This window comes from Oncorhynchus keta, chromosome 14 (assembly GCF_023373465.1).
Source record: "Oncorhynchus keta strain PuntledgeMale-10-30-2019 chromosome 14, Oket_V2, whole genome shotgun sequence".
In the NCBI taxonomy this organism is placed as follows: domain Eukaryota; kingdom Metazoa; phylum Chordata; class Actinopteri; order Salmoniformes; family Salmonidae; genus Oncorhynchus; species Oncorhynchus keta.
The window spans coordinates 48,719,630-48,733,405 of NC_068434.1; the positions used below are offsets into that span (position 1 = coordinate 48,719,630).

Sequence of the window (13,776 nt, forward strand, 5' to 3'; positions counted from 1 at the left end):
ATTTTCCAAGCCCTTATCACAGTCAAGACACACCTATTTTCTAGTAAAAAAACATGATCTAATATAACAGAATAAAATAGAACAGAATAAAGATAAATTAGAAAAATAAAAAAATATTCTCAAAGAGTGATAATTTGAAACAGGGCTCAAGTTGAAAGATAATTTGTTCAGGGTTACAAACCAAATCTCCCTTCTGTTCGATATACAGACACTGTTTATTCTGCCTGCTCTTTGGAATTTTCTAAATGGATGAACAATTCCACATTTGAACACTTCATGGGGATGAATTATGGCCAAAACATATATTTGGTGAGTAGGCCGAGGCTTAATGATTCTGATAAATACACTGTCTTTATCAAACTAATGTTTTTGCATATTTTCAGTGTGGACCCTTGCCATGTTCAGGGGGGTTATAGCCTAGGCCAGGGCTGTTCCTGAAGACCCTGTTCCTGGAGAGCTACCGTCCTGTGTTTTTTTTTACTCGCACCCTAATCAAGCAGACCGTATTTGAATAATTAGCCGGTTTATAAACTGAACCAGGTTAGGTACACCTGGCGTTGGAGCGAAAGCCTACAGGAGGGTATCTCTCCAGGAACAGGGTTGGAGGCCCCTGGCCTAGGTTAACCAATTCTAAGTGGCACTAGCAGTTTGGCAACGTATGTGCGTCAGTAGTTACCACAGCCACAAAGTCATAAACCTCTCCAATTTCGAAAATGTATCTTCTTCAAATCTGATTTTAAACCTTTAACCACACTGCTAACATTATGCATAACCCTAAACTTAAATTAAGACCAAAAAGCTAGTGTTTGTTTTCAGGATTTTTTTTATAAATGCCAAATCTGACTTTGTAAATGCGGTTACTAGGGACAACTGCAAAGTAGCCTAAATGGAAATTAGACTGGATGCAATTATTCCAAAACTGCAGCTCATTGTTGGAACACATATTTCCCTACTTCAGTCAACCAGCCATTTTGAATTTGTGATAAAACTGTCGTCATTTTGCAAGGAATGTAGCTTGTGTTTGAGGGAGTGGTCGGGATGCAATTTGAATGAGTGAGACAGAGGGGAAAGGGAATTTAGGGAGAAGAACTGTTTGATACTAGGCTTGGTTTTATTTTTGGACCAATACAATGTGAATTGGTTTATTTTTTGTTGTGCCCTGCAACTGCACATGCAATTGTAGGAAATTAGCTTGAAAACTGCAACATTTTCATCCAGCCATGCCCTGCTGAAGTTATAGTAATACTCTTATGCTATGTTTGTCTCGCTCGAGTTGTGTTCTGATTATTATTTTACCTTTATTTAACTAGGCAAGTCAGTTATGAGAGGGTCCCTGATTTCAATTTGCTATCACAAAAGGGCTCCCTGTTCCCAAAAAGTTTGAGAACCCCTGCTCTTTGTTGTGAGCTGAGGGACACTGGTGAGAAGCAGAGGTGTGACTGACTGTCACTTCAGGGCCTAGCTGCTCTCTCATATCTACTAGTCCATCTGTGCCCTGTATAACACCAGTCTGCTATACATTATCATACTTAAACGGGAAATCTGCAATTGCTACTTCGATTTTTGGACTTGTTTTGAAGGAGGTCTATGGGCGAGGAGAGACTGCATTGCATACTCTTTTTTTTCTCTCACATAGCCACCAACCAATAATTTGTGTGCATGTACAAACTGTGGTCAATAGAAAGCAGTTTGGATTTCACAGCATTGTAAAAGCCAACTGACTGAAACATTAAAAATATGTTGTTGTTTTTACCTGGTCCAACTCCGACTGTGGAGGTTAGTTCCCACGCTCTCAGAAGACAGGCTCTATATCCCAGGGTCAATGAGGACGGTGTGAGAGTGTCTTAGGGCTGCACGATTAATCAATTGTTTATCTAAATTGTGATATTTACATGCACAATATCCATATCGCAAAAGGAAGCGATATTTTGAAATGCCACCTTGCCGTCTCTAACAACCATTTTCTTTACTTTTGATTTGTTGCTTGAGTTGACGGAGTTCAATCCCACACACACCAAGCCCCACCCCCTGTCACTCAATCGGGCCGTTCCTCCTCATGCTTGAGATTCACTCTGTGTGCATTGACCAAACGACAGCATTCAATCAACAGATATTTCCAAAAAAGATCGACACAGCTTTCCACTTTGCTTCTTAATATAATTCCAAATGTCTTCTACATAATACTATTTGTAACTTTCTCTCTGCAAAATTCTATTTTTTTTGGTCTTAGCAAGCTGCAACTATGCATAAAAAATATTGTGTTAGGCGCTAATGCTAATCGCTAGCTATCTAGCTGATTATCTAAATTCACTGAGGTATGGCAAATCATACTAGCAAACTATTTCTCTAATACAGTCCGGTACCAGTGGTGGAGTATATCAGCATTGTTTGTGCAGCAGTGCCTTCAGAAAGTAGTCACACACCTGAATTTAAAATGGATTACATTAAGATTTTGTTAAACTGGCCCACACACAATATCCCATAATGTTAAAGTTGAATTCTATATGTTTTATTATAAATGAATAGCTGAAATGTCTTGAGTCAATAAGTATTCAACCTCTTTGTTATGGCAAGCCTAAATAAGTTCAGGACTAAAAATGTGCTTAACAAGTCACATAATAAGTTACATGAACTCACTCTGTGTACAATAAGTGTTTAACATGATTTTTGAATGACTAACTCATCTCTGTACCCCACACATACAGTTCAGTTGTCTGTAAGGTCCCTGTGTCAAGCAGTCAATTTCAAAAACCGATTTAAACCACAATGACCAGGTTTTCCAAGGCCTTTCAAAGAAGGGCACCTATTGGTAGATGGGTAAACCAAATAAAGCAGACATTGAATATCCCTTTGAGCATGGTGGAGTTATGAATGACTTTTTGGATGGTGTATCGGTACACCCAGTCACTGCACAGATAGAAATGTCCTTCCTAACTCAGTTTTCGGAGAAGAAGGAAACATCTCAGGGGTTTCACGATGAGGCCAATGGTGACTCGAAAACAGTTACAAAGTTGAATGGCTGTGATAGGAGAAAACTGAGGATGGATCAACATTGTAGTTACTCCACAATACTAACCTAATTGACTTAATGCAAATATGGAGGCCTTTACAAAGTCAAAAAAATTCAAAACATGCATGCTGTTTGCAGCAAGGCACTGAAGTAGTACTGTATAAAATGTAGCGAATCAATTCACTATTTGTTCTGAATACAAAGTGTCATGTTTGGGGACTGGGGAGTTTTTCAGGATAAAAAAGCAACACAATGAAGCTAAGCACAGGTAAAATCCTAGAAGAAAACCTGGTTCAGTCTGCTTTCCACCAGACACTGGGAGATTAATTCACATTTCAGCAGAACATTAACATAAAACACAAAGCCAAATCTACACTGGAGTTGTTTACAAAGAAGACAGTGACTGTTTCTGAGTGGCCGAGTTACAATTTTGACTTAAATTTGCTTGGAAATCTATGGCAAGACCTGAAAATGGTTGTCTAGCAATGATCAACAACCAATTTGACAAAGCTTGAAGAATTTTGAAAATAATCGAAAAAGCACAATCCTGGTGTAATCGCTGCCGGATGTGATTCTAACATGTACTGACTCAGGCGGTCGAATACTTATCTAATCACGATATATTACTGTTTTATTTTATGTATTTTTTTTTACAAATTTTCTTCCACTTTGACATTTAGAGTATTTTGTGTATTACAAAAAATTACAATTAAATTAATTTTAATCCCGCTTTGTAACGCAACATGTGGAAAAAGTCAAGGAGTACATTCTAAAGGCACTGTACCTATCTATTTTAATCTAATTAGGGTCCCATGGGAAACACTGACCAACACCGTGGTTACTACTCTGTCAACCATCTCCACCCTTCCTTTTTCATTTGGTGTCATGCCAAACAAAACTGCATTCCAAGTGCCCACTATATTTCAACCTTAAAATTAGAATGATCATTCTATTTCTATGATTCCGACAGTTTATCCAGCTGTTTTGATGTAAAATCGCAATCGCAATATTTGGTACAACAATCACAATTCTATTTTTTGCCCATATCGTGCAGTCCTAGTGTATGAATGCATGGTTGCGTGTGTGTGCAGGCAGAGGTAGGTCAGTCTCCAACGCTGACCGGTGCTGAGTTAATCACCAAAGAATTGATCCATCCAGATGTGTGTCTGTTTCCACTTTGTCCTGTGTGTGTGTGTGTGAGAGAGAGAGATTTAGATACTCCTACTCACTTGGCTGTAACACAGAGAGGGCCAGGCCTATTTTAGAGCCTGTGTGGGAGAGTGTTTTCAAATAACATTTATAACATTTATTTGTCACATGCGCCGACCTTACCGTGAAATGCATACTTACAAGGCCTTAACCAACAATGCAGTTCAAGAAATGGAGTTAATCAAATATTTACTAAATAAACTAAAGTTTAAAAAATTAACATTAACACAGTAAAATTGCATAACAATAACAAGGCTATATACAGGGGCTACCAGTACCGAGTCAGTGTGCGGGAGTACAAGTTAGTCGAGGTAGTTTGTACGTGTAGGTTGGGGTAAAGTGACTAGATAATAAACAGCGAGTTGCAGCTGTGTAAAAACAAAGGGGGGAGGGTCAGTCAATGTAAATAGTCCGGGTGGCCATTTTTGATTAATTGTTCAGCAGTCTTATAGCTCGGGGATAGAGGCTGTTAAGAGGCCTTTTGGACCTAGACTTGGCGCTCTGGTACAGTTTGCCATGCGGTAGCAGAGAGAAAAGTCTATGACTTGTGTGACTGGAGTCCACTCCTGGGCCAGACTACACTCAATCATATGACCTACTGAGGAGATGAGTCTTCAGTAAAGACTTAAAGGTTGAGACCGATTCTGCGTCTCTCACATGGGTAGGCAGACCATTCCATAAAAATGGAGCTCTATAGGTGAAAGCCCTGCCTCTAGCTGTTTGCTTAGAAATTCTAGGGACAATTAGGAGGCCTGCGTCTTGTGACCGTAGCGTATGTACGGCAGGACCAAATCGGAAAGATAGGTAGGAGCAAGGTCATGTAATGCTTTGTAGGTTAGGAGTAAAACCTTGAAATCAGCCCTTGCCTTAACAGGAAGCCAGCGTAGGGAGGCTAGCACTGGAGTAATACGATCACATTTTTTGTTTGAAGGTTTTTGTTTGAAATTCACTGCTCGACTGAGGTGCCTTACAGATAATTGTATGTGTGGGGTACAGATATCAGGTCATCATTGAAAAATCATGTTCAATGCTTTATATTGCACACAGAGTGAGTCAATGCAATTTTATTTTACTCCTGGCCTTATTTATTCAATACATTTCAGCTTTTAATTTTCAAAAATGTATAAAAACACAATTCCACTGACATTATTGGGTATTGTGTGTAGGCCAGTGACACAAAAATCTAATTTTAAAATTAAGGCTGTAACCACAAAATGTAGAAAAAGTGGAGATGTGTGAATACTTGCTGAAGTTAATGTATTTTCACAGGGAGTGCCTCGAGATAATATGAAGGTAGTTAAACGGTGTGTGTGATGAGTAGCTCAATGTTGCTTCATCCTCTTCTCTATATTGTTAACATTTACATTACATTTACATTTAAGTCATTTAGCAGACGCTCTTATCCAGAGCGACTTACAAATTGGTGCATACACCTTATGACATCCAGTGGAACAGCCACTTACAATAGTGCATCTAAATCTTTTTAGGGGGGGGGGGTGAGAAGGATTACTTACCCTATCCTAGGTATTCCTTGAAGAGGTGGGGTTTCAGGTGTCTCCGGAAGGTGGTGATTGACTCCGCTGTCCTGGCGTCGTGAGGGAGTGTGTTCCACCATTGGGGAGCCAGAGCAGCGAACAGTTTTGACTGGGCTGAGCGGGAACTGTACTTCCTCAGTGGTAGGGAGGCGAGCAGGCCAGAGGTGGATGAACGCAGTGCCCTTGTTTGGGTGTAGGGCCTGATCAGAGCCTGGAGGTACTGAGGTGCCGTTCCCCTCACAGCTCCGTAGGCAAGCACCATGGTCTTGTAGCGGATGCGAGCTTCAACTGGAAGCCAGTGGAGAGAGCGTAGGAGCGGGGTGACGTGAGAGAACTTGGGAAGGTTGAACACCAGACGGGCTGCGGCGTTCTGGATGAGTTGTAGGGGTTTAATGGCACAGGCAGGGAGCCCAGCCAACAGCGAGTTGCAGTAATCCAGACGGGAGATGACAAGTGCCTGGATTAGGACCTGCGCCGCTTCCTGTGTGAGGCAGGGTCGTACTCTGCGGATGTTGTAGAGCATGAACCTACAGGAACGGGCCACCGCCTTGATGTTAGTTGAGAACGACAGGGTGTTGTCCAGGATCACGCCAAGGTTCTTAGCGCTCTGGGAGGAGGACACAATGGAGTTGTCAACCGTGATGGCTAGATCATGGAACGGGCAGTCCTTCCCCGGGAGGAAGAGCAGCTCCGTCTTGCCGAGGTTCAGCTTGAGGTGGTGATCCGTCATCCACACTGATATGTCTGCCAGACATGCAGAGATGCGATTCACCACCTGGTCATCAGAAGGAGGAAAGGAGAAGATTAATTGTGTGTCTCTGCATAGCAATGATAGGAGAGACCATGTGAGGTTATGACAGAGCCAAGTGACTTGGTGTATAGCGAGAATAGGAGAGGGCCTAGAACAGAGCCCTGGGGGACACCAGTGGTGAGAGCGCGTGGTGAGGAGACAGATTCTCGCCACGCCACCTGGTAGGAGCGACCTGTCAGGTAGGACGCAATCAAGCGTGGGCCGCGCCGGAGATGCCCAACTCGGAGAGGGTGGAGAGGAGGATCTGATGGTTCACAGTATCGAAGGCAGCCGATAGGTCTAGAAGGATGAGAGCAGAGGAGAGAGAGTTAGCTTTAACGGTGCGGAGCGCCTCCGTGATACAGAGAAGAGCAGTCTCAGTTGAATGACTAGTCTTGAAACCTGACTGATTTGGATCAAGAAGGTCATTCTGAGAGAGATAGCGGAGAGCTGGCCAAGGACGGCACGTTCAAGAGTTTTGGAGAGAAAAGAAAGAAGGGATACTGGTCTGTAGTTGTTGACATCGGAGGGATCGAGTGTAGGTTTTTTCAGAAGGGGTGCAACTCTCGCTCTCTTGAAGATGGAAGGGACGTAGCCAGCGGTCAGGGATGAGTTGATGAGCGAGGTGAGGTAAGGGAGAAGGTCTCCGGAAATAGTCTGGAGAAGAGAGGAGGGGATAGGGTCGAGCGGGCAGGTTGTTGGGCGGCCGGCCGTCACAAGACGCGAGATTTCATCTGGAGAGAGAGGGGAGAAAGAGGTCAGAGCACCGGGTAGGGCAGTGTGAGCAGAACCAGCGGTGTCGTTTGACTTAGCAAACGAGGATCGGATGTCGTCGACCTTCTTTTCAAAATGGTTGACGAATTCATCTGCAGAGAGGGAGGAGGGGGGGGAGGGAGGAGGATTCAGGAGGGAGGAGAAGGTGGCAAAGAGCTTCCTAGGGTTAGAGGCAGATGCTTGGAATTTAGAGTGGTAGAAAGTGGCTTTAGCAGCAGAGACAGAGGAGGAAAATGTAGAGAGGAGGGAGCGAAAGGATGCCAGGTCCGCAGGGAGGCGAGTTTTCCTCCATTTCCGCTCGGCTGCCCGGAGCCCTGTTCTGTGAGCTCGCAATGAGTCGTCGAGCCACGGAGCGGGAGGGGAGGACCGAGCCGGCCTGGAAGATAGGGGACATAGAGAGTCAAAGGATGCAGAAAGGGAGGAGAGGAGGGTTGAGGAGGCAGAATCAGGAGATAGGTTGTCGAAGGTTTGAGCAGAGGGAAGAGATGATAGGATGGAAGAGGAGAGAGTAGCGGGGAAGAGAGAGCGAAGGTCGGGACGGCGCGATACCATCCGAGTAGGGGCAGTGTGGGAAGTGTTGGATGAGAGCGAGAGGGAAAAGGATACAAGGTAGTGGTCGGAGACTTGGAGGGGAGTTGCAATGAGGTTAGTGGAAGAACAGCATCTAGTAAAGATGAGGTCGAGCGTATTGCCTGCCTTGTGAGTAGGGGGGGAAGGTGAGAGGGTGAGGTCAAAAGAGGAAAGGAGTGGAAAGAAGGAGGCAGAGAGGAATGAGTCAAAGGTAGACGTGGGGAGGTTAAAGTCGCCCAGAACTGTGAGAGGTGATCCGTCCTCAGGAAAGGAGCTTATCAAGACATCAAGCTCATTGATGAACTCTCCGAGGGGACCTGGAGGGCGATAAATGATAAGGATGTTAAGCTTGAAAGGGCTGGTAACTGTGACAGCATGAAATTCAAAGGAGGCGATAGACAGATGGGTAAGGGAGAAAGAGAGAATGACCACTTGGGAGAGATGAGGATCCCGGTGCCACCACCCCGCTGACCAGAAGCTCTCGGGGTGTGCGAGAACACGTGGGCGGATGAAGAGAGAGCAGTAGGAGTAGCAGTGTTATCTGTGGTGATCCATGTTTCCGTCAGTGCCAAGAAGTCGAGGGACTGGAGGGAGGCATAGGCTGAGATGAACTCTGCCTTGTTGGCCGCAGATCGGCAGTTCCAGAGGCTACCGGAGACCTGGAACTCCACGTGGGTCGTGCGCGCTGGGACCACCAGATTAGGGTGGCCGCGGCCACGCGGTGTGGAGCGTTTGTATGGTCTGTGCAGAGAGGAGATAACAGGGATAGACAGACACATAGTTGACAGGCTACAGAAGAGGCTACGCTAATGCAACATTAACATGCCTACCCTGTGCTAAATAAATCCTACTCTCCCTAACATTAGGAATCTTTGATGAATGGTCTTAAGTGGAGACCGACCAATATGGGTTTTTGGGTCCGCCATAGATTTTGATATTTTGGGGGACAAAACTTGCCAATATTGAAATATCTGCCGATATACTGTTTTACAGTGACATTTTCTCACAAATTTCCATCCCGAAGAGCAATTGTCCAAGAAATATGCTTGCATTGTTGATTTCCTACATTGTGACAATAATGACACATCATAAGATTGGCCGCAAATGTTCAGATGAGCAGGAAATTCCCCTTTTCATCCTATTTATGGAATAGCTGTTATCGGTGGAACAAATATATCAGTCGGGCTCTAGTCTTAAGACTTCGATACAAAGTTATACCTCTTTCATACTGTGATGATCAGTATCTACTCTGTATTCAGATAATATTCAGTAACTCATGTAGTATTGTGATAAGATGATTGTAGTAAAAAACAGATGTATCTGTTAAAGAAGGAAGATGGGGAAGGAAGATAATATCCTGTAACTTAAGTTGTTGTGTTAAAGTAGCGTTCACTAACAATGTCTGTAATGTTCCGTTCACTAAGTTAGGGCTGTGTATTGCCAGGGACCTCATGATACGATATTATCACCATACTTAGGTGGTGATACGATATGTATTGTGATTCTCATGATTCTAAATGTATTGCGATTTGATAATCCAAAATGATTGCTCACTATACTGTGTTATGTATGTATGAATGTACGCATGTGCAGTACGAGTCAAAAGTTTGGACACATCTACTCATTCAAGGGTTTTTCTTTCTTTTGACTCTTTTCTACATTGTAGAATAATAGTGAAGACAAACTATGAAATAACACATATGGAATCATGTTGTAACCAAAAAAAGTGTTAAATAAATCAAAATGTATTTAATTATTTTAGATTCTTCAAAGTAGCCACCCTTTGCCTTTTCACAGGGAGATCATCCGTTCATCTACTCTGCGTCTCAAAAAGACACTGCGGTTGGAACCAAAAATCTCAAATTTGGACTTATCAGACCAAAGACAGATTTCTTTCTACCAGTCTAATGTCCATTGCTCGTGTTTCTTGGCCCAAGCAAGTCTCTTCTTCTTATTGGTGTCCTTTAGTAGTGGTTTCTTTGCAGTGATTTGACCATGAAGGCCTGATTCACACAGTCTCCTCTGAACAGTTGATGTTGAGATGTGTCTGTTACTTGAACTCTGTGAAGCGTTTATTTGGGCTGCAATTTCTGAGGCTGGTAACTCTAATGAACTTATCCTCTGCAGCAGAGGTAAATCTGGGTCTTCCTTTCCTGTGGTGGTCCTCATGAGAGCCATAGCGCTTGACATTTTACGCATTGCCTGACTTTCATGTCTTTAAGTAATGACGCACTGTCGTTTATTTTTGCTTATTTGAGCTGTTCTTGCCATAATATGGACTTGGTATTTTTCCAAATAGGGCCATCTCCTGTATAGCCCCCCTACCTTCTCACAACACAACTGATTGGCTCAAACGCATTAAGAAGGAAAGAAATTCAAGGCACACCTTTTAATTGAAATGCATTCCAGGCGACTAACTCATGAAGCTGGTTGAGACAATGCCAAGAGTGTGCAAAGCTGTCATCAAGGTAAAGGGTGGCTAAAATATATGTTGATTTGTTTAACACTTTTTTGGTTACCACAGTATATGATTCCATATGTGTTATTTCATAGAAGAATATAGTAATAAAAAATATTTAAAAAAATGAAAAACCCTTGAATGAGTAGGTGTGTCCAAACTTTTGACTGGTGTGTATATATATATATACATATAAAAAAAAATACAAATGAATACTTTGAGTCAAAGTATCGATACAATATCGTCCAAAATAAAAAAAAATCCTCATCACTATTCGATACTGTGATATGTTCTAAACATATTGCTCAATAATGCTATATGGCTAATGCAGAGAGACGGAGAGCATGACAAAATTTGTTTTGATCTGTAATGGCTAGGGCTGTGACAATTATGCAATATTGGGCAACAATTAATTGTCATGCAAATTGCTACGACATGAATACAACACAGCTTTGGTGACACCATGTCTCAAAAACAAATGGTTTTGACTGCTTGCCAGTTTTGGAAATGAAGCTTCTCCTTCCGACCATGCTGTTCTGCTTGTTAAATAATTACCAAGTTTACACTTAATGTAAAAAAAAATAACTGCTAAACTATATTTACTTTAATATAACATTAAAAGGTTCTTTATTTATTTAACCTTTTATTTAACTAGTCAGTTAAGAATAGGTTCTTATTTATTATTCTTAATGACTGCCTTGTTCAGGGGCAGAACAACAGATTTTTACCTTGTCCGCTCGGGGATTCGATCCAGCAAACTTTCGGTTACTGGCCCAACGCTCTAACCACTAGGCTACCTGCCGCCCCGGCATATTCAAGTTGAATCCCCACTTCTCCTAAAATGAATGTATTATGACACAACAACAAAAAATTCTTGCCGATTATTGTCCATAATTATCATTTACACAATTATACAATAAAAGTCTCACTATTTAAAAATAAGACGGAGAACAAGCTATAGGATGAAAAACCAGAGTTTTGGTGCTGGTACAGCCAACTAGCTTTTGCTAAATTGATATTTATTTTTTTATTTTATTTTACCAATCAATACTAGGAGTCAAAGTATGAATACACTTTTCAGGACCCTGTCTTACAAAGATAATTTGTAAAAACTCCAAATAACTTCACAGATCTTCATTGTAAAGGGTTTAAACGCCTAAGACAGCGCTACAGGGAGACAGGACGGACAGCTGATTGTCCTCGCAGTGGCAGACCACGTGTAACAACACCTCCACAGGATCGGTACATCCGAACATCACACCTGCGGGACGGGTACAGGATGGCAACAACTGTCCGAGTTACACCAGGAACGCACAATCCCTCCATCAGTGCTCAGACTGTCCGCAATAGGCTAAGAGAGGCTGGACTGAGGGTTTGTAGGCCTGTTGTAAAGGCAGCTCCTCACCAGACATCACTGGCAACAACGTCGCCTATGGGCACAAACCCACCGTCGCTTGACGAGACACGACTGGTAAAAAGTGCTCTCCACTGACGAGTCGCGGTTTTGTCTCACCAAGTGTGATGTTCAGATTCACGTTTATCGTCGAAGGAATGAGCATTTCACCGAGGCCTGTACTCTGGAGCGGGATCGATATAGAGATAGAGGGTCTGTCATGGTCTGGGGCGGTGTGTCACGGCATCATCGGACTGAGCTTGTTGTCATTGCAGGCAATCTCAATGCTGTGCGTTACAGGGAAGGCATCCTCCCTCATGTGGTACCCTTCCTGCAGGCTCATCCTGACATGACCCTCCAGCATGACAATGCCACCAGCCATACTGCTCGTTCTGTGCGTGATTTCCTGCAAGATAGGAATGTCAGTGTTCTGCCATGGCCAGCGAAGAGCCCCTGATCTCAATCCCATTGAGCACTTCTGGGACCTGTTGGATCGGAGGGTGAGGGCTAGGTCCATTCCCCCCAGAAATATCTGGGAACTTGCTGGTGCCTTGGTGGAAGAGTGGGGTAACATCTCACAGCAAGAACTGGCAAATCTGGTGCAGTCCATGAGGAGGAGATGCACTGCAGTAATTAATGCAGCTGATGGCCACACCAGATGCTGACTGTTACTTTTTATTGTGACCCCCCTTTTGTTCAGAGACACATTATTCCATTTCTGTTAGTCACATGTCTGTGGAACTTGTTCAGTTTATGTCTCAGTTGCTGAATTCTTGTTTTGTTCATACAAATATTTACACATGTTATGTTTGCTGAAAATAAAAGCAGTTGACAGTGAGAGGACGTTTCTTTTTTTGCTGAGTTTATAATATAGTCCGAAATAATACTGCATTATGTAACATTATGCATTATGTATCTATTTTTTCCCCCCATCACTACTAACTGTTTTTCTCTCGGTCCACAGAGCTCAGGAATGGAGGAGACTGTTTGGGAGCAGTACACTGTGAACCTACAGAGGGTGAGTTGAACTCTCTCTCTCTGTCTATAGACTGCATTCTGGAAATATTCACACCCCTTTACTTTTTCACAAAAAAATGTACGTTACAGCCTCATTCTAAAATGTATTACAAAAAAATGTTTTCTCATCAATCTACACACAATACCCCATAATGACAAAGCGAAAACACCTTATTTACTTAAGTATTTAAATCCTTTGCTATGAGATTTGAAATTGAGCTCAGGTGCATCCTGTTTCCATTGATCATGCTTGATGTTTCTTCAACTTGATTGGAATCCACTTGTGGTAAATTCAATTGATTGGACATGATTTGGAAACACCTGTCTATTTAAGGTCCCACAGTTGACAGTGCATGTCAGAGCAAAAACCAAGCCATGAGGTTGAAGGAATTGTCCGTAGAGCTCCGAAACAGGATTGTGTTGAGGCACAGATCTGGGGAAGGTACCAACCAATTTCTGCAGCATTGAATGGCCCCACAAACACAGTGGCCTTCATCATTCTTAAACGGAAGAAGTTTGGAACCACCAAGACTCTTCCGAGAGCTGGCCGCCCGGCCAAACTGAGCAATAAGGGGAGAAGGGCCTTGGTTAGGGAGGTGACCAATGGTCAAGCTCTGACAGAGCTCCAGAGTTCCTTTGTGGAGATGGGAGAAACTTCCGGAAGGACAACCATCTCTGCAGCACTCCACCAATCAGGCCTGTATGGTAGAGTGGCCAGACGGAAGCCACTCCTCAGTAAAAGGCACATGACAGTCCGATTGGAGTTTGCAAAAAGGCACCTAAAGGACTCTCAGACCATGAGAAATATGATTCTCTCGTCTGATGAAACCAATATTGAACTCTTTGGCCTGAATGCCAAGTGTCACGTCTGGGGGAAACCAGGCACCATCCCTACAGTGAAGCATGGTGGTGGCATTATCATGCTGTGTGGATGCTTTTCAGTGGCAGGGACTGGGAAACTAATAATGATCGAGGTATAGATGAACAGAGCAAAGTACAGAGAGATCCTTGATGAAAACC

At 43.1% G+C, this 13,776-nt stretch overlaps 1 protein-coding gene across 2 annotated transcripts in view; it reads left to right on the forward strand.

Annotated features, from left to right (window-relative positions):
* LOC118393557 (tight junction protein ZO-2-like) overlaps positions 1-13,776 on the forward strand; it is a 96,981-nt gene that overhangs the window by 51,415 nt on the left and 31,790 nt on the right. For both annotated transcript variants that reach the window (XM_052461845.1, XM_052461844.1), the window contains exon 2: positions 12,704-12,757. In XM_052461845.1, coding sequence (XP_052317805.1) covers positions 12,704-12,757 — 54 coding nt within the window. The remainder of the gene's footprint in view (positions 1-12,703; positions 12,758-13,776) is intronic.